Source organism: Urocitellus parryii, chromosome 4 (assembly GCF_045843805.1).
Source record: "Urocitellus parryii isolate mUroPar1 chromosome 4, mUroPar1.hap1, whole genome shotgun sequence".
In the NCBI taxonomy this organism is placed as follows: Eukaryota; Metazoa; Chordata; class Mammalia; order Rodentia; family Sciuridae; genus Urocitellus; species Urocitellus parryii.
The window spans coordinates 19,013,252-19,033,249 of NC_135534.1; the positions used below are offsets into that span (position 1 = coordinate 19,013,252).

General features: G+C 34.8%; 1 protein-coding gene across 1 annotated transcript; it reads right to left on the reverse strand.

Annotated features, from left to right (window-relative positions):
• Positions 1-7,829: 7,829 nt before the first annotated feature.
• Positions 7,830-8,738, reverse strand: LOC113177514 (olfactory receptor 4C6-like). Its single transcript, XM_026382052.2, has one exon. The coding sequence runs from the start codon at positions 8,736-8,738 to the stop codon at positions 7,830-7,832; it is 909 nt and encodes a 302-aa protein (XP_026237837.2).
• Between the last annotated feature and the right edge of the window lie 11,260 nt (positions 8,739-19,998).

Genomic DNA, 19,998 nt, shown 5'->3' on the forward strand with positions numbered 1-19,998 from the left:
CTAATAGATAAATAAATCTTGCCCTCTCACTTTCTTTTTTAAGGATGTTTTTAAAACAATGCAATTTTAATTTTTAAATTTTCATTAAATATAAAACACTTTTATTTTATCAAATAAAGGAATTTCCTAAATTTAGTGTCAGAGCATTGACAGTGGAGAACACAGTGGGCTAATGGCTTTGAGCAGAAGGCTTATCAATTTAATTTTTTTGAAAGGTAATTGTCTTAAAGGCAATGGTTTATGATGGATTGAATCCTAGAACAGAAATAAACACAGTAATAGAAACATTAGTCCAATATAATTTACTGTATAGTGAAGAGTAAGTTAGTATCCATTATTATTTCATATTCTTGATAAATATTTCTATGCTAATTTAATATGACAAAATTAGGGGAGAGTGAGTAGTACACAGGATATTTCTAAACCTTCTTAACATTTTCATTTACCTAAATTTATGCTAATAAAATGTCAATTTACATTTTTTTCATGTTTGCTATTGGAAAACTATCAAGCCCAGGGAAATCATCCAATAACCATGTGTCATTGAAGAAACCATCATGTTCCCACCTCCTGGAGTATAAAATAGAGAAACACTCATCAACTACCTAACCCAAAAGAGTCAATTGCTTATACATAATATGTTTTTCAAAATATAAATTGAAGGCATGACATAAAAAATTGGTATCAGCAGAATTTTTAAGCAATACTTATACATACAAAGTGAGATGAAATTGAATCTCTCTAAAAATTTATCTTTTTTAAATCTCACTATTTTAAATTAGTCCTTAAAATAGGAATAAAACTGGTTCTCTCATGTATTCTTTTGTAACACATATTAGTAAATATAGAATAATAAACATGTCAGTAATTTTCATATTAGCAACCTCAACCATAAACATTTATTCTGAAAGTGAAATGAGGAGAGGAAGGGAGATTTACGGTAGTAGATGGTACAGTGCCCTGTGTGATGGAGAAAAGGGAGACCTACCTAAAATATTCAGCAACAGAAAGATGTTTATGCAAATCAGATGGTTAAAAAATAATACCGTATGATGGGAACAAAAATGATTATAAAGCCAGGCATGATGGTGTACTCCCTTAACATCAGTAGCTCAGGAGGCTAAGGCAGGAGAGTTGCAAGTTCAAAGCCAGCCTCATCAAAAGCAAGGTGCTAAGCAATTCAGTGAGACCCTGTCTCTAAATAAAATAAAGAATAGGACTTGGGTTGTGGTTCAGTAGACAAGTGTCCCTGAGTTCAATCCTTGATACAAAACAAACAAACAAACAAAAAAACAAAAAAACAGGTGAAGAACTTTTACAGTATGTTAAATGAGAAAAACAAGAAAATAACTAGCTTATGCAATTAAGCAAGGCTATTAAATTAGATAAATTGATTATAATATATCTGAAAGGACAAAATGATAAAAAATAATTTAAAAACGTTTAAATTGTAATTATATCTTGTTATGGTTTTAACAATACTTAAAATTGATCATAAATTTAACACACAATACCAGAGTTCCAAACATCTAGTTCAGCCAAAGAAGGTGAAATTAAGGGAGATTGATTTGTATAGGAGGAAATTACTGGTTAACATAACAGAATTCATATCAAAAATTTTTAAATATTATTAACTTTTCATAAATGCTGTCCCATGGACAGAACCCTTCCTGTCCTATCTGCACTAACTTGATATCAATTTTGAACAGATTCTCCTACAAGTGCAGCTTGTTCTGTCCATACTTTTCCTGGAACATTCTGTGGTCTTTCCTTTTTTTATTGCTATACTATTGAATTTGCTGAAGCTGCACCTGAGATTTACTACCCACCCCGCTGAACTGTGTGGATCAGTGGATCATACTGGGCCATCTTCTGGAGGTGACCTTGGGAAGTTTGCCTCACTGTGTCCCACAACCCACATTGCCCACTATTCCCTTCACTACTCACATTGCCAACTATCTGTTTTCTACTCATTTTAGCAACAAACCTAACTCTATCACCAATTATTCTGAAAATAATAGAATTTATGTTTCAACCTAAAAGTACATATAAGATTCAAAACTAATAAAGGAGTTATTAGTAAAGTTGTCATTTTAAGTAGTGTTTTCCAAATATATTCAAGCTGTAAATTTCAGATGCAGTTACAAATACATATAAGTGCATATCAGTCACACTTGCTTCTATTTTACCCAGTAAATATTGTTATTGCAAATTAACAGACTGAATTAAAATCCTGCTTGTAATTACCTTTCATGTTAAATGACTTAACCTCTATATTCTTGATCCAGGATTATTATTCAACTATAAAAGTTTTATTGCTGGTCTATCTAGCTAAGCATATTCTTTTTTTTTTTTCTTTTTGGCCAGCTGAGACATGTTCTTTTCAGATTTTAGTGTCCTTTCTCAGTCATCATGATGTCCCTAAATATCTCATTATTTATACACTTAATATTTCTGGAATTTGTAAACATTTCTTTGTTTCTACCTTTGACCTTTCTTATGGGTGCATGCACCTTCTTATCTCAGTAATAGAGCTCATAAATTTAAAAAGAGACTCTCTTGTCAACTAGCACTGATGCGGTTTAGAAATTCAAGCACTTAGATTTCCCTGAACAATTCCGAGGAATGAAACTAAAGTGATTTTTCTTTTTTTCTTTTTTTTTTAGGTTTTAAAAAATGTTTACTGTTGGGCTGGGCTTGTGGCTTAGTGGTAAAGCACTTGCCTAGCATGTGTGAGGCACTGAGTTGGAGCCACACCACTACATAAAATTAAATAAATAAAATAAAGGTACTGTGTCCATCTACAACTAAAAACAAAATTTTAAAAGTTTACTGTTTTGCTTTCATTCAATTCACAATAAATACCAAAAATTTTAAAAGAAAAAGTAAGATTATTTGCTTTATCACAGACACATCAGGACCCTGAAACCATGTAGGAGTTGAGTTTTTGTAAATGCTTGGGAAATTCAGAATATATTGTTGCAGGAAAGTAAGAACTAACTTGCAATGCATTTGAATCAGAGCATATGCTGAGTTTAATGCGTTAATACATAATTTCTGCCTGTATTTGTTCAAAACTTTCTATGGCTGAGCAGTAAGTAAACAATACAGTTTGTGCTGACAAATAATACATTTCATTTTCCAGTAATATGTAAACAAAGATGAAAATATTGTCCTGCTTTTTCAAAGGTCAAAAACTCTATTTTAAAAACATCTCTTTAAGACTAATTCTAAGGTATTTGTACCATAGTTTAAGCCAAATTTTCTTTTTGTCATAGTTCTTTCTAGTGCTGTAGATTTATGACTTCTAACACCTTTAGGAAAAATTAAATGGGCACTATTAGAAGACTATACTCTCTCCTTCTTTCTGATTTTTTTTAAAAATATTTTTTATTTATACATGGACACAACATCTCTATTTTTATTTTTACATTAATATCCTTCCCTGTGCCTCTTGTGAGTTGGTAGTTATATAAATAATAAAGGTTATATTCTACATTAATAATTGTGAATGATTCATCTGTACTTGTATTTACCATGTTCCAGCTTCAGTATACTTTACTACAGAATCAGAAAATTTCACTTTTTGACCTTAAAACCTTCAGATGTCGAAAACATTAGAGGACAAATGATAAATAAAAATTTTTCAGAAACAAAGAAAATGCTGTAGGAAAACTAGGACACAAATATGAAGTTGTCTTTCTGAATTATTTATCATATTTGTCATTATACTTGAAGGAATATATTCTCCCTACCACCATATCCTGATAGAAAGAAATAATTGAATCATTTAAATAGCTGTTGTTATTATCAAGTGCTGTCTTATAGGATCTACATGTATTATTAATTCCCCTTCACTATCATTGAGCTTGGTAATATAATGTCTATTAAATATGAGAGTTTGACAGCCACAATGACTAAGTAATTAGTCCAAATATGCACAGTATTGATAAGCCCAGGCACTGCATTAAACTTGGTACTCTGACCACAACACACACACTTTAAAATATTACTTCACCATTTGAAATCTTTCTGAAAATGCAAAAATGTGAATTATAAAACTCACCACATATTGCTTTCTTGAAAATTCTAATAATGGTCACCACCTCCTTTCTATGGAGAAAATTTCATTTAGTGGTGTCCAGAATGTGAAGGTTTTTTCCTGTTCCTCCTTATATATGTAAGATGGGGCAGAAGAGCCACTCTAGCAGTCAAGCCGGAGAATGTTCTCAGTGGCCCACAACTGTGGTCTTGAACATGGTCTCAGGAAAAAGAGAAATGAAGAAGAAGGTATCCTCACTGATTTCCAACTGGAATTTAAACAGTTTTCCCAGAGAGCTCATGAACCTGTAAATTGCTTCTCAATTCTCCCTGGGGTTTGGGGCTTAGAAATTTTCCATTAGCATGATTTCCATGACAAAGATTGCATGGTTTTTCATTTGCTCAGGTGTTTTTAAAACTTTATGTCCAACACCATTTAAAAGACTCCCTTGCCCATTTTTAAATGCTCATGGGTTTCTTTGTGGAAATGAGTTTACTTTCCTTCCTGCTCAAGAATGGAACACTGTACACCTGGGGATGAAATGTAAGGTCTGATGGTAAAAGTAGGGCAAGATGCCAGTGTCTTATTAAATGCAAGAACTGAGACCTAGAACAAAGCAGCATCAATCCACAAGGACAATGTTTGTTGTACTGGGACCGGGGCAGCAGCATGCACTTGTTAAAGAGACACATATGGAAAGTTTTACATTAATCTAATTGGTTTTGTTTCCTCTCAGAAATTGATTTTGAGATTCTATGACTTTAAAACAAAAGCATAATTTCTGGAGATTAAAATAATTTTCTCTTTTCATTTTATTTTAAAAGAAGGTAGGATAGTTCTATTGGATGAAAAGAAACATAGCTTTTAAAACTGAAGCTTGAGGGGAAAATGGTACCTAGCTCCTCAGGTCCCTTTGAGTGGGACCACACTAAAACATTGGCTTCTTTGTAGTCTTTATATGAATATCCTTCCTTTAAGAATATCCTTCTTTCATTTTTGTTTCAACATCTTTCATTTATTTTGCCATATTTTATGACACAAGATGGTATCATTTCTCTTTATGTGTTTCAGCCTAAAATAGGAGATAGAGGCTAGTAGAGAGAAAAATTCCAGAACCAGAATCCAAGTTTTTGTACAACATGGAAATCTCTAACACTCTACCCCACACTGGCATGCAAAGTGTCACACTGTCAATTTCCAAGTGGAGCCAACCTAAACCCAAGAAACCACAGACAGACAATGAAGGGAACCACTGACCTGTTCAGTACTGCTACTGCCTACCTTAGATGCAAACTTCAGGATGAGTCAGCCTTGAATCTTCAATAACCAGATGCTCTGAGTCCTTCAAAGGTACCTCTAAAAGTGATTTCAAAGTGGTTGAATTTGGAATATATGTTTCAAGTTGATTCCGCATGATTTGCTGATGGACTGGATATTATATGTGAAACAGACAGATCAAATGTGCCATCAATTGACGGAAAATGTTATAGGTAGAATACACTTGGGGATAAAGGTAGGACCAGAAGGAGAGCCTTGGACTTGTTCATTGTGGGAAATTATCTCTTCCAGTGAGAATGCCATGGAAACAATTGGATTTCCACATCATAGCATCAAGAAATAAGTCTAGGAGGAAGATATTAATTTGAGAATCTTAGTCTTATTAAGATGGTATGTCAAAAAAACTTGGTTAAAAATTGCAAGTGGATTTATTTTATAGGTGAGAAGTGAGCAATGGCTGTTAAATTTGAGGACATAGGGGTCATTTGTTATTCTTCAGAAGAGACTTTCAGAAAGCCTTAGATAATGAAGCATGACAGACAAGGGCTTGTAGAAAAACAGAAAGAGAGAGATGAGAGACAAGCAATATAGAGATCTCTTGAGTTTTGCCGCAAGGGAGAGGACAAAAAAGCTGACTAAAACATTAACTCTTATTTGAGTTTTTAATTTGGTTTATAATTTCCTTCATTTCTAGGATTTCTGTTTGATTTTTTTTATAATCTCTATCTCCCAGTAGAGTTGTTCTTTTGCTTCTTGAATTTGTTTATGTAATTCGTTGTCGAAGTGATCTTCTCTGCATAACATTTTCTCTTCCCATGAGTATGTCTGAGGGTGGTTCTTCCAACATTCAGATTTCAGCTTAGAGATTCTTCTCAGAAATTTCCCTTGCCCACCTCCTCTGAGTTCCCCAGTCACCTTTCCACTATTCCATTACAATTATCTGAGCATATAACTTTCTATGATTTTTTATTTTCACTTTCATAAGTTGTCTGTTTTCTGCACTAGCATATAAGATCTGAGACATAAGGAACATGAGGTTTCTGATTCATTGTTGTATCCCAGCTCATAGTAAATTATCTGAACTTTATACAAACTCAGCAAATATCTTTCAATGCATCTTGAAGTTACAAATACAGTTGGGGATTAATAAAGCTACTTGTTTATTGCACATAACATATTTTATTTCAAAATAAAACTATTTGAGTTAAGTGCTGCTTTATTTGAAACCATAACTCATGCTGAAATTATTGTCTTCACATATATCATGAATATTTGTTTTAATAAGGAAACAATTTGGTAAATCATAATAGGACCTTAGTCTTCCCATATACCTCATCAAGGGAGGTGGCTTGAAACATCATAGGTGCATTTTAGTATTTTTCATATAATTTCAGAGAAAATGAACATCCATCGGATTTGGATATACACACCTTGAGGGTAAAAGCAAAATCAATTTCCCACAGTTAATAAAAATAGGTCTAGGAATATATAACTAAAAATAACCAATAAAATTAAAAAATATATAGAGTTGCTTTAGTCCCATAGAGAATGTATAACTTCAAGATAGACATTTGATTTTAAAGCACTTGACTTGGAAACTAGTGGCTAGAAGAATCTTGGCATGCTCATGGCCTCTGTATAAAAGCACTCTAACAAATAAAAAAATGTCCAAAGGGACAACTGGAAGTATGCCCAAAAAAACTGGGGGAATTCTAACCCCCTAAAGTACTTATAAGTATTTATATTCCTCACATATTTATGTTTATTTGAAAATATTTTAAACTCCTAAGTCTCTTTTGGAGTTGGAATCATCCAATAATATTTATTAAGCACATACTGGGTGACCAGGAGTGTTCTAACCCCTGGGGCTAAGCACAAAGAAACCCTGCATTGACAAGAGTTATGATTTGGGGAGGAAAAAACAGAATATGGACCTCGAGAAATATTTTCAGGTTCTAGTTATGATTGGAGATGTTGAGAGTACAACCTGGGTGGAGAAGTGGAGGACAGCTGAAAGGAAGCTCTGAGAAAAGTCATCAGGAAATACCTTTACTTTTCTTCTCAGGTAGGAGTTCATATGGAAATAGGAAAGGAAAAAAAAAAAGTCAGGGACCCAACCAAGCAAAGGCTTTGGAAAAGATAATCTCAAAAAGAAAATAAATTAATTAAAAACCCTAAACTTAGTAAGATTAGGGTTGTTCAAAATAGAATTTAATTTAAAATTGTGCCTAGTTGTTTGTGGGGAAGATGAGATAGTACAAAATGTACCAACCAGGTCCTGGAGGACCTGGTTGGACAGGACACTGTAGTATCTTGACATCTTCACTTGTTTTTTTAAGAAATGGATTCTACTGTCATGTGTAACCAAAAAGAACCAATAAACAAAATAAAACAAAGCATCTGTTTGCCTAGGCTGAACGGATTGGTGTTATGGGGACGCTAAGACTCCCCTGGCATTGTAAGGCAAATTTGTTCCTTGGTCTGTAATTCAGTGACTACCCAGGGTCCCTCATTTCACCCATAGTTTCCTCATGGCATGTTTCACCTCTGCATTCCTCAAGGTGTAGATCAAGGGATTTAACATGGGTTCAACAACGGTAAAGGACACAGCCATTGCCTTGTCTACTGGGTAAGTGACCACAGGCCTCACAAACAAGAAAATACATGGCACAAAGAATAACACCACCACAGTGAGGTGGGAGCTACACGTGGAGAGGGCTTTGCGTCTTCCTTCAGAGCTGTAAGACTTCAGGGAGCAGAGGATGACCACGTAGGAGGCCAGGAGGAGAAGGAAGATGGTCATACACATCACCCCACTGTTGAGGATGACCAAGAGACCCAAGATGTGGGTGTCCATGCAGGCCAGTTTCAACAATGGAAACAAGTCACACATAAAGTGGTCGATGATATTGGGGCCACAGAAAGGTATTTTATACATGAAAAGAAGCTGTATGGTTGCGTGCATGGACCCACCCAGCCAGGCCCCTCCTACCATCAGGCAGCACACTCGGGGACTCATGATGCTGGTGTAGTGCAGAGGCTTACAGATGGCCACGTAGCGGTCGCAGGCCATCACAGTGAGCAGGATGATCCCCACACCACCAAAGAAATGCTCTGCAAAGAGCTGGGTCAAGCAGCCTTTGAGGGAGATGGTGGTGCTCTCAGAGAGGGAGTCCACAATCAACTTGGGGGCAATGACGGAAGAGTAGGTGACATCCATGAGAGACAAGGAAGTAAGGAAAAAATACATGGGAGTCTTCAGACTCTGACTTGCACTTATGGTTACCACAATGAGGAGGTTTCCCAGTACTGTGACCACATACATGACTAGAAACAAACCAGAGAGTATTTTCTTCAGCTCTGGATTCTTTGTAATGCCCAAAAGGATGAATACAGTCACGTTGTTTTGAGTCTCCATTGAATGTGGGCTGAGGTCAGCATGTCCCTCTGCACTGGAAAGTCTGCAAAAGGAAAGCATTTTTAATTAGGAATCACTAAGTGCTTGGGACATTTTTGGCAAGTTTTCTCATTCTCTCTACTTTATCTGAGGTGCTCTAAAAGCAATACCATTTTAGAATTGAAATAATTGAAACATGAATCAGATCTAAACAAACCAACTCTTCCATTAATCAAATAAAGAAATACTTAAAATTAGTGTCAACATATTGGCAATGGAGAAAATAGTGTGCTCGTGGTTTATGATTTAAAACCTTTTAAAAGTAATTGTTTTAAATTCAGTGAGTTATGATGGATAGACTCCTAGAGCACAACAATCACAGTAGTAGAAAAATCACTTATATATATATTACATAAAGTTATTTAAGATTACTTAAAATTAAGAGTACTGTATCCTTGTTTATTTCATCATCTTGATAGATGTACCTTTCATAATATAAGAGGATAATATCAGGAGACACTGAGTGAGAGGTAGGTAGGAATTTTCTACACCCTCTGAGCAAGGTTTCTCTTGGTAGGTAGGAATTTTCTACACCCTCTGAGCAAGGTTTCTCTTGATCTGAATTTATTCCAAATAAGAATTCAATTAAAAAATTGTTCAGTTACTGCTACCAAATGGCTAGTGATTTCAACTTCATCATGTAATAGCCAAGTGTCCTTAAACCAACTACCCTGCTCCCATCTTCTCTACTGGACAACAGCAATAGTACCACTGGCCCAGCTCCCTGACCTGAAGGAATCAAGTGCATGGTCATTATGAACAGTTTTACTAAGAGTGCATCAAAAGGAAGGTAGAAAATATCAATGTTGGCCTTATTTTTAAGCTGTATCAACAAACATAAATGAGCTGGATATTGGATTGGCATAAGAATAAAATATGCATCTTAAAAATCAGGGTGTTTATTAGTTATGCCAACTAAAATTGCAATGAAACTGGCTCATTCATGTAATCCTTTTCAAAACATGTTAAAATACTTCCAGAATCATAATCTTGTGCTAGGAACCCCAATCTTAAAATTTATTCTAAAATTAAGTGACATGGAGAAGTTTTATTACAGAAGATAATGCAAGACGGGTGTGGTGGCACACACCTGTAATCCCAGTGGCTTGGGTGGCTGTAATCCCTGAGGCAGGAGGATCACAAGTTCAAAGCCAGCCTCAGCAACTATGAGGTGCTAAACAACTCAGTGAGATCCTGTCTCTAAATAAAGTACACAGTAGGACTGGGGATGTGGCTCAGTAGTCGAATGCCCCTGAGTTCAATCCCAAATACCAAAAAACAAACAAACAAACAAAAGGTAATGCATTATCATATGAAAGAGGGAATATCTAAAATACTCAATAAGAGTAAGCTGTTTTTTGCAAATCAGACTATTACACGTTAATTTCACATGATGCTATGAATAAAGAATAACATGAGGATTGAATAGGTAACATTTTGCAGTATGATGTCTGTGTGTGTGTGTGTGTGTGTGTATGTTAGTTATTGGGAATTGAACCCAGGAGCACTTTACTACTGAGCTACATCCTGTCCTATATATTTATTTGTTTGTTTGTTTGTTTCGAGACAGGGTCTTTCTAAATTGCCCAGGCTGGCCTTAATCTTGTAATCCTCCTGCCTCAATCTCCTAAATCACCGGGATTACAGGTGTGTGCCTTTGTGCTAGCACAGAACAAAATTTCTAATGACTTTTCCCATTTGTACAGATATTTCACATATAATTTTACAATCTGTAATAAAAAATATAAACATGATAGAGATTTTAAATTTATATTACAAATTGTTTATGGTTAGAAGAATATTTAACATCACACATAAATTTTAAAACACCGCACCAGATTCTTCATCTAAACAGTTCAGAAAGAAGATATGATATTTGAAGAAAATTTGTTTGCAAAAGATGAAACTAACATGCTAATGTTTAAAAGAATCTTATATTGAAATTTTCAACTATTATCAACTTTTTTTGTACATTTTTCATTAACAGCTATACCATGGCCCAGCCCTCCCCAACCTTTATGCATTTGTTTTGATATAAATTTTAAATATTCACATTCTATTATATTCTGTTCATTTTTCTCATTAAACTTTCATGAACTTTTTTTTTCTGAAAAGTCATGGCCTTGAATATGCTGGAGCTTCCTTAAATTGCTCAGGCCCCCTGTCAGCATGAACTGTGGACTCCGGGTCATCTCCTAGGGAGGTGACCTGGGGAAGTTTCCCTGCCTGTGCTGCACTGCCCACATTGTCCACTGTTTCCTACTTATTCATTTTAGTCAAAACCTATTCTACCACTCATCCTTCTGGAAATAACAGAATTTGTGTTTCAAGTTGAAGCACCTATAACATTCAAACCCAAAAGGAGGATTAGGAGTAACATCATTATTGTAAGTAGTTCTGTGTAACTCTATTCAACCAGTAACGTTCAGATGTATTTATATGTGTGTCATGTGTGTCTCAGTCACATTTTCTTTCCAACTCTAAATAAATGATTTCTAAATAAATATTATTACAAATTAAAAGAACAATTTAAAAATCTGACTCGTGATTAGCCTACCTGCAAGTTCATTCAATCCACCATATTTTTTGATTCAACATTATCATTTACCAATAAAAGTTTTATTTCTCATTTCTCTTTCTCCAAGCATATTCCTTTTCATGACTACCAGGAAAATATGTTCCTTTCACATTTCAGTATTTTTTGTCTTTCTTCAATGTAGCTCTATTCATTTTCCTAATGTCTCAATGTTTATACTTTTATTATTTCTGGATTTTGGAAAAAGAAATCCACCTTTCTGTTTCTACCTTTCTTTCCAATGAATGCACGAGCCTTCCTTTCTGTTATCTTACTGACTTAGCTCATTTTAAGGGAGAGACCAAGAAACAACAACTAGCATTAAAGTGGTTTAGAATTCTAGCCATTGCGATCTTTCCTGAACAATTCTCAGGCAGAAACCTAATGCTACTCATGACATAAAATGCACATAAAAAAAAAAGTTAAATAGACAGAGTTAAATCAGAAGACTCTACTCTGAAACTTCAGTACCTCTTTCTTACCTTAGTGTCCTTCCCCATTCCATCTACCAGTTTGTGGATGTAGAAATAATAAATAACACATTCTATATCAATAACTGTGGAAGGTATGGTAGAGAGCACTTGAATTCACCACACTCCCAAATCAGCACTCATTATACGGCCTCAGAGAATTCCATATTTTAGTCTGAAATATATGGATGGAAAAAACATTAGAAGAAAAAAGGATTAACAAAAATATATTTAAAAAGAAGAAAGAACATGCTGTTGGAAACCTAGGACAAATATGTGCACTTGAAACATTTCTAAGTCACTTGGATTTGACTTGAAGATGAAATCTAAATACACTTCTAATTTTATTAGTTTTGAAGGAATAGATTCTCCTAACCACACCATACCATCTGGACAAAGATTTGATTCTTCTAAAATAGTTGCTGTTGTGAGCTTTTGTTTTTTGTTGGGGAACTTTTGTGTATTAAGTGTTATTCTCTGGGCTCCTCCTGTATTGTTTAATTTGCATACACATTCTTTAAACTTGGAAATGAGGGGTCTTTGAGCCAGAAAAAAATAATAATCTAGCTCGAGTACACACAGTTTTTGACAGGCCCTGCACATTATTAAACACTGTACCTGGTCACAACACACACACACTTTTAAGCACTATATCATAATTTAAAATCCTCTCTGAAAATGCATATATCTGAATTAAGAATCTCACCACAATCAGTTCCTTGAGAGTTCCTGTGATGATAATTTCCCATGCTCTATGAAGAAAAGTCCCTTCAGTAATGGCAAAAATGAAAAGGTTGTTTACAACTCTTCATTCTGCTTCTAAGGGCTAGAGGAAGAGCAGTCAAAAGGGACAGAGTTGTCACTACTGTTTGATGCTAGCTTCAACATGTCTCAGGAATAAAATAAAGAAGCAAAGCTTCCTCCTTGATTTCCACTGGAATATAAAGAAGTTTCCCTGAGAGATCACAAACCTGTACAGATGCCTCTCAAAAGCCCACGGGACTTGGAACTTTTTCATCAGTATGACTTTCCATGACAAAATTTTGTGTAGTTTTTTTTTTTTTTTAAAGAGAGAGTGAGAGAGGAGAGAGAGAGAGAGAGAGAGAGAGAGAGAGAGAGAGAGAGAGAGAGAGAATTTTTTTTAATATTTATTTTTCAGTTCTTGGCGGACACAACATCTTTGTTGGTATGTGGTGCTGGGGATCGAACCCAGGCCGCACGCATGCCAGGCGAGCGCGCTACCGCTGAGCCACATCCCCAGCCCAAAATTTTGTGTAGTTTTATACTTGCTCAAGTGTTTGTAAATCTCTTATGTCTCAAATACTAGTTTTTTTCCTTTCTTTCTTTTTAAAATGTCTCTATTTTTATTTGAAGATTTTTTCATTTCCTGCCTTGTTCTAGAATAGAACACTGCAGACAATGAGACGGAGCAGTGTCCCTTTGTGTCATGCCTGTGCTCTTATTAAATTTAAGAACTGAAATTTTAAAAAAAGAGTTCTGAAAGGGGACAGCATCAATTCATAGGAAGATGAGCATTGCATTGGCACTGGGGTGATAAAGAGTGCTTACTAAAGAGAAATACATATGCATATGGAAAGATTTGTTATTTTTAATCACAAAATACTCTCCAAAGTTGATTTTGAGATTCTATCATTTTAAACCTTAAAACATAAATATTAGAGATTAATTTTGCACTTTTTATTTTTTACTTTTCTTTTGCTTCTATTGGTGTGTTATACTTGTACTTAATAATTGAGGTCATTTTGACATGATCTTGCATGAGTGAAATTTAATTTATTCCATTTCATTCCCAGTACTCGCCTTTCCCTTCCCTCCTCCTTCCCCACATTCCCCTTCTTTTACTCTATTGGTTTACCTTTCACTTATTTATATATTTTTAATTTCAGGGATTGGTATATGTAAGGGTGGGATTTACTGTGGTATTTCCATATATGGACATAATGTAATTTTGTGAAATTCATTCTCTAAATCCTTCCTTTTCCCTTCAGTCATTTCTCCCACTCAATCACCTTCTACTCCACTGATCTTCACTTTTTTATGTTATCCATCTCCCCCCACTTTTCCCCTCATGCTGCTCTAGTTTCCACATATGAGAGAAAACATCTGACCCTTGATTTTCAGAGTCAAGCTTATTTCTCTTAACATGATATTCTCCAGTTCCATCTATTTACCAACAAATGCCATAATTTCATTCTTCTTTTTGGTTGAGTAATATCAATTGTATATATAGCCCATTTTATTGATCCGATCATCTGTTGATGGTTACCTGGGTTGGTTCCATAATTCAGCTATTGTGAATTGTGCTGCTATAAACATTGATGTGGCTGTATTACTATTCTGTGTTTTTTGAAGAATCTCCGTACTGCTTTCCAGAGTAGTTGTACTAATTTGCAGTCCCACCAACAATATATGAATTAGTGTACTATTTTCCACCAGCATTTATTATTGTTTATATTCCTGATAATTGCCATTCTGATTGTTATGAGATGAAGAGATACTGAACATTTTTTTTTCATATATTATTTGGCCATTTGTGTTCTGTACCATTTATTCTTCTGTACCATTTATTGATTGGGTTGTGTTTGTGTGCGTGTGTGTGTTATATGTGTTAAGCAATTTTTTAAATTCTTTCTATAATCTTGATATTAATCTTCTATCACAGGAATAGCTGGCAAAGATATCCTCCCATTGTATAGGCTCTCTCTTTAGGCTATTTATCATTTCCTTTAGTGTGCAGAAGCTTTCTAATTTGTTGCCATCCCACAAACTGATTCTTGGTTTTATTTATTCACTTTTGGGGTCTGAGCCAATATGTTGGAGTACAGAGCCTTTTTTGTGATAGCAGAACAAAGTTTCTGGTCTAGTTCCTACTAGGTTTTTTATCTACTTAGATTTGACTTTTGTACAGGGTGATAGATAAGAATCTAGTTTCATTCTTCTACCCATGAATATCCAGTTTTCTGATGTCTATTGGTTAAAAAAGGTATATTTTCTCCAGCATAGATTTTTAGCACCTATTTCAAGTATGAGATGACTGTGTCTATGTGGGTTTGTCTCTGTGTCTTCTATTTTATTCCAGGGTCTTCGTCACATTTGTTTTGATGCAATATCACATTCTTTTTGTTATTATACCTCTATATTGTAACTTGAGATCAGGTATTGTGATGTCTCCAGTATTACTATTTTTTTTTTTTTTTTTTGGTACTGAGAACTGAACCTAGGAGCAATTAACCCTGAACTGCATCCCCAGGCATTTTTTATTCTATATTTATCACTAAGTTGTTAGAGCTTTGCTAAATTACTGAGGCTGGCTTTGAATTTGTGATCCTCCTTTCTCAGCCTCCCAAACTGCTGGGATTAGAAGTGTGAGCTGCTGTTCCCAGCTCCAGCACTGCCCTTTTTGCTCAAGATTGCTTTGGATATTCTGGGTCTTTTGTTCTTCCATAGAATTTTAGTACTTTTTTTTACTAGTATTTTTTTAGAAATTTTTTGAAAAAAGAAATTATTTAAAAGGAAGGTATTATAGGTCTGTGTAATGTTAGAGAACACACTATTTAGAAAGAAGCTTGAGGGAAAAAGTGGACTTACCTCCTAGAGCCCCTTCAGGAGGGTCCATAACAAACAATATGGTGATTCACACAGTCTGAAAACATTTTGTAGTGTACATATTTTATGTCTATTCATATGGAAAACAGAAACTCAGAATTGAAGTGATTTATAAGAAAAGCTAAAGCCCAGAAGCCCAATACTTCCAATTTTTATAGAATTAAAAGTGTTATTTTCTCTTATGTTAAGATTTTAAATGTGTGTCCTGACACAGAATAATTCCCTAATATGGATCACACACCAAGTCAGGGTGATGTTTTAAAAATATCACTCAGAAACGGGGCTTCAGTAACACATTATGGAACTCTGCATGGCTCAACCTCCCAAACTGCATAACATACTCCACTCTGTTCTATGCCCTGCTTGCTTAATGCTTTCTTTTCTGTTTCTGTGAGTGGAACAGAGTGGATCATAGTGAAATAAACTTGGAAATGGAGTAGGAAAGGTAATGTAAGAAACATATCTGCTCAGTTGTGAAAAAATAAGGTAGCTTTTAAAAATAGTTCATTTCAGAAAAGACAAATTAAAAGACCAAGGGAGCCACAGTCAAGGAGATATAACAAACTCAGGATGAGAGAATAATCGTTACTCTTCCAAAATTGACCCAAGATACCACACTTCTCTAGTGATTACATATTATTTTATCATAATTTAGTAAAGCACAACATTTATGGTAAGTTAGTAAGTTTCCAGAGAGAGATGGCTCAACATCTGAACAATTAGTCTGTTCTTTGGAATTCTTCATTACTCAGTCTATAGAAAACATTTTACAATCAAAGGTTTACTATATGTTCAGTATCTAGTACTCAGTACTCTGGTACTCATTGTTGTTCTCATATTGTTTTACTAACAAGCCTGCTATTTAAACCCAGCACATACCCATATAAGTTTTAGCATTATCTTATAAATTTCTCTGAAAACGTTTTGTTATTATGAAAGGAACAGTAGGGAGTCATCCATTAACTTGTCATAAATTTATTGTCTGTAAAAATCAGGCTTAAGCCAAGGGTGTTTGTGCAGAACCAGCCAAATGTATTCATTTGTTTTTAGGAATCCTTTTTACATTCAGTTCAACATAAAAATAAACCATTAGGTAAACATTGTAGTACAAAATTCCTGAGCCAGTGTCTCATGTTGTGATTTATTAATGAAGATTTAGAATTTTAAACACATTGGAGGTATGTGTGTACTTGTTTATTGACTAGCCAGAGCACAGGAGGATGCTTCCTGCTGTCCAGGCATCTCTCTCAGTATCATGTAATGGAATATTCTCTTATTGTTCTCTGCAGAGCTTGTTCATGTTAATACACTCCTTCTGTAGTTCCGTAGTACCACTTATTTCACTCTTATTTTAATTCAGTCCTCGTCACGCTGCATAATTTATTAGATGGTCCGTATTACTAGCTTGACTTCCAATGATTCTCTCAATTTCTTTTCATTGTTGTTGCTTTTTTTCAAAAAAACTATCCAGTTACCCTTACTCATTCTTATTTGTGCATATTAATCATAGAGAATAGGGAGGAATCTGTATACATAAAAAACTATTTGAAACATATAACTCCCCTAAACCTCTCCCTCCCTCTTTTGCTACTTCCCCCATCCTCTTCCTCTTCTCTACTGGTCTTCCTTCATTTTCAGGATTACAATTTTGTTTGTGTATTTGATTTTTTTTCTTTTATCTTCTACATTTGAGAAAAAAAAGTTGACAGATTTGTGACTCTGTTTTGCTTAAAATTACAGTCTCTATTTCCTTCTATTTTCCTGCAAATGACAAAATTTTGTCTTTCTTTAAGAATGAATAAAACTCCACTGTGTGTGTATGTGTGTGTGTGTGTGTGTGTGTGTGTATCACTTTTAGTTTTCTCATCCATTTGTGGGTGAACACATAGGCTGATTGTGTAAGTTGGTAATTGTGAATTGTGTTACAATAAAAGCAGATATGCACTTTTCTCTAAAACATGCTGATTTCTTTTTGATAAATACCAAGGAGTGATATAATCAGATCTTAAGGAATATCTATTTTTTTTTTTTTTTTACTTTTTGAGAAACCCATACTGATTTCCATAGTGGCTGCACTAATTTAAATTCCTGCCAGTAGTGTATTAGAGGTCTTTTTTTCCCCTACGTTATTGCTAGGATTTATTTTTTGTATTCTTTATGTTTGCCAATCTAACTGGAGTGACATGAAATCTCACTACACTTTTGATGTGCATGTGCACTTCCCTATTTAATAAACCTGTTCAACCTTTTTTCATATAGATATTGGTGATTTGTGCTTCTGTTCAAAATTGACTCTTTGGTTCATTTATCCATGTAGTGATTGGGTTACTTGTTTTTTAATGTTGAGTTTTTTGAATTCTTTATGTATTCTTGATATTAGTCTTTTGTCAGAGGTGAAAAGATTAGCAAAGATTTTCTCTCATTCTCTCAGCTATCTCTTCACTCTACTTTTTTCTTTGCTGTGCAGAAGTTTTTAAATTGAAAACATCCAACTTATTAATTCTGTCTTTTATTTCTTGAGCTATAAACTCTTGTTTAGGAAGTTTGTCTGAGCCTACATATTGAAGAATTTCCCTTATTTTTTTTTCTAACTGATGCAACGTTTCTGGTCTTTTCTTAGATGTTTGATGCCTTATGAGTTTAAATTTGTACAGGATGAGAGATATGGATATGCTTTCATTCTTCTACACGTGGTTATCCAGTTTTCCCAGGACAACTTATTCAAAAGGCTGTCTTCTCCAAGATATGTTTCTTGGCACTTTTGTGTATGATCAGATGACTGTATTAGTGTGGGTTTGTGTTGTGTCTTATATTCTATTCCATTGATCTACATGTATATTTTTATGCTAATATCATGCTGTTTTAATTACTAAGCCTGTAGAATAATTTGTAATTGGGTATTGTGATGCCTCCAGAATTGTTCCTTTGGCTCACAATTTCTTTTGGCTATTTGGGGTCTTTGTTCCTCCACATATATCTTAAGACTTTTTTTTCTAATTCTGTGAAGAATATCATTGGTATGTATTTTGATTGAAATTGCATTGAGTCTGACCTCTTTTAGAAATATGGGCATTTTAATATGAATTCTACCTAATTAAGAACCTGGGCAGTCTTTTCAATGAAGCCAGAATTAGACAGGCAGATAGGCGAGGGTCAGATCCAGAGAATGGAGTAATTGAAATGTTAATGCCTTCAGAGCCCTTCCTCTATCCTTATCAAGATAACCTGTCCCTGTTTCAACCTGTTGTCAAGGTAACCTGTCCCAGGGATTGTCACTATAGGAAGCTGTTAATTATACCCCTCTTTCCTGCCTGGATCACTCCTCCCTGGCCCCTCCAGCCTAGCTGTTTCCCCATTTTTGGCCATTCTACCAAGCATTTCCTGGGCCTAGTCAAGTACACAGGAAGGAGAAAGATAGGAGGAAAGAGAGTAAAAGAAATAAGGAAACCTAGACATAAAAAAAAAAATGCAAAACACCCTCCACTTCTTGGGATACCAGGATGTCAGCTATGGCCCACTTCTCCCTCCTGGGAAAAGTCGGTTCCCCCTTTTTAAATAAACCCTGCTTTCTATACTTGCCTTGGCGTGCTTCTCTAATGTTCAAACCTCAACATGTGAGGAAGCAGGACTCGTCAAGGTAACCAGTAACCAGTGGTATCACCATCCTCTCTAGTGTCTTCTTTCTTAGAGTTGTACAATTTTCACTACAGAGGTCTTTCACTTCTTTTCTTGGTTAGGTTTATATCTAGGTGTTTCTGTTGTTGTTGTCATTGTTGTTCTTTCTTTGTTAGCTATTTTGAATGATTTCTTTCTCAGCAGATTCCTTATTGCTGTATTTAAACCCTCTTGATTTTTGTATGCTAATTTTATATCCCCTTACTTTGTTGAATATGTCTGTCCACTCTAAAAGTTTTAGAAAGGATCATATCAAATGCAAATAGGAATAATTTGACATCTTCCCTTTCTATCTGTACCTATTTTATTTATTTCTGTATCATAATTTCTCTGGCTAAATTTTTAAATACTTGTTATTGAATAGGTGGTAAGAATAGGCATTCTTGTCTTGTACTTAATTTTAATGGAAATATTTTCAGTTTTTCATCATTCAGTATGATGTTGGCTTTGAGTCTGTCATCTATAGTCTTTAGGATGGTAAGTTCTTTCTATCCCCAGAGTTTTTAAAATGTTTTTATCATGAATGGGTGTTGAATTTTGTCATAGGTTATTTATGCATCTATGGAGATGATCCCATGATTTTTTTAACTTGGTCCTATTTATGTAGCATATTACGTCTATTAATTGTGTTGTGTCCATCAATGCTTTCGGTCTGCAGTTTTCTTACTTGAACTATCATTATCTGGTTCTGGCTTCAAGGTGATATAGGCCTCATAGAATAACTTTGAAAGCATTTTCTCCCTTTCAATTTCATGGAATAATTTGAGGAGCAATGGGATTAGTTCTTTTGTAAAGATCTGGTACAATTACACTGTGATTTTATCAGGCCCTGGGCTTTTGGTGGGTGGGGATAGTGAGGAGGCTTTTTATTACA

Bases quoted from the DNA above. Each gene is read 5' to 3' on its own strand.
- LOC113177514 (XM_026382052.2), bottom strand. From the start codon at position 8,738: ATGGAGACTCAAAACAACGTGACTGTATTCATCCTTTTGGGCATTACA.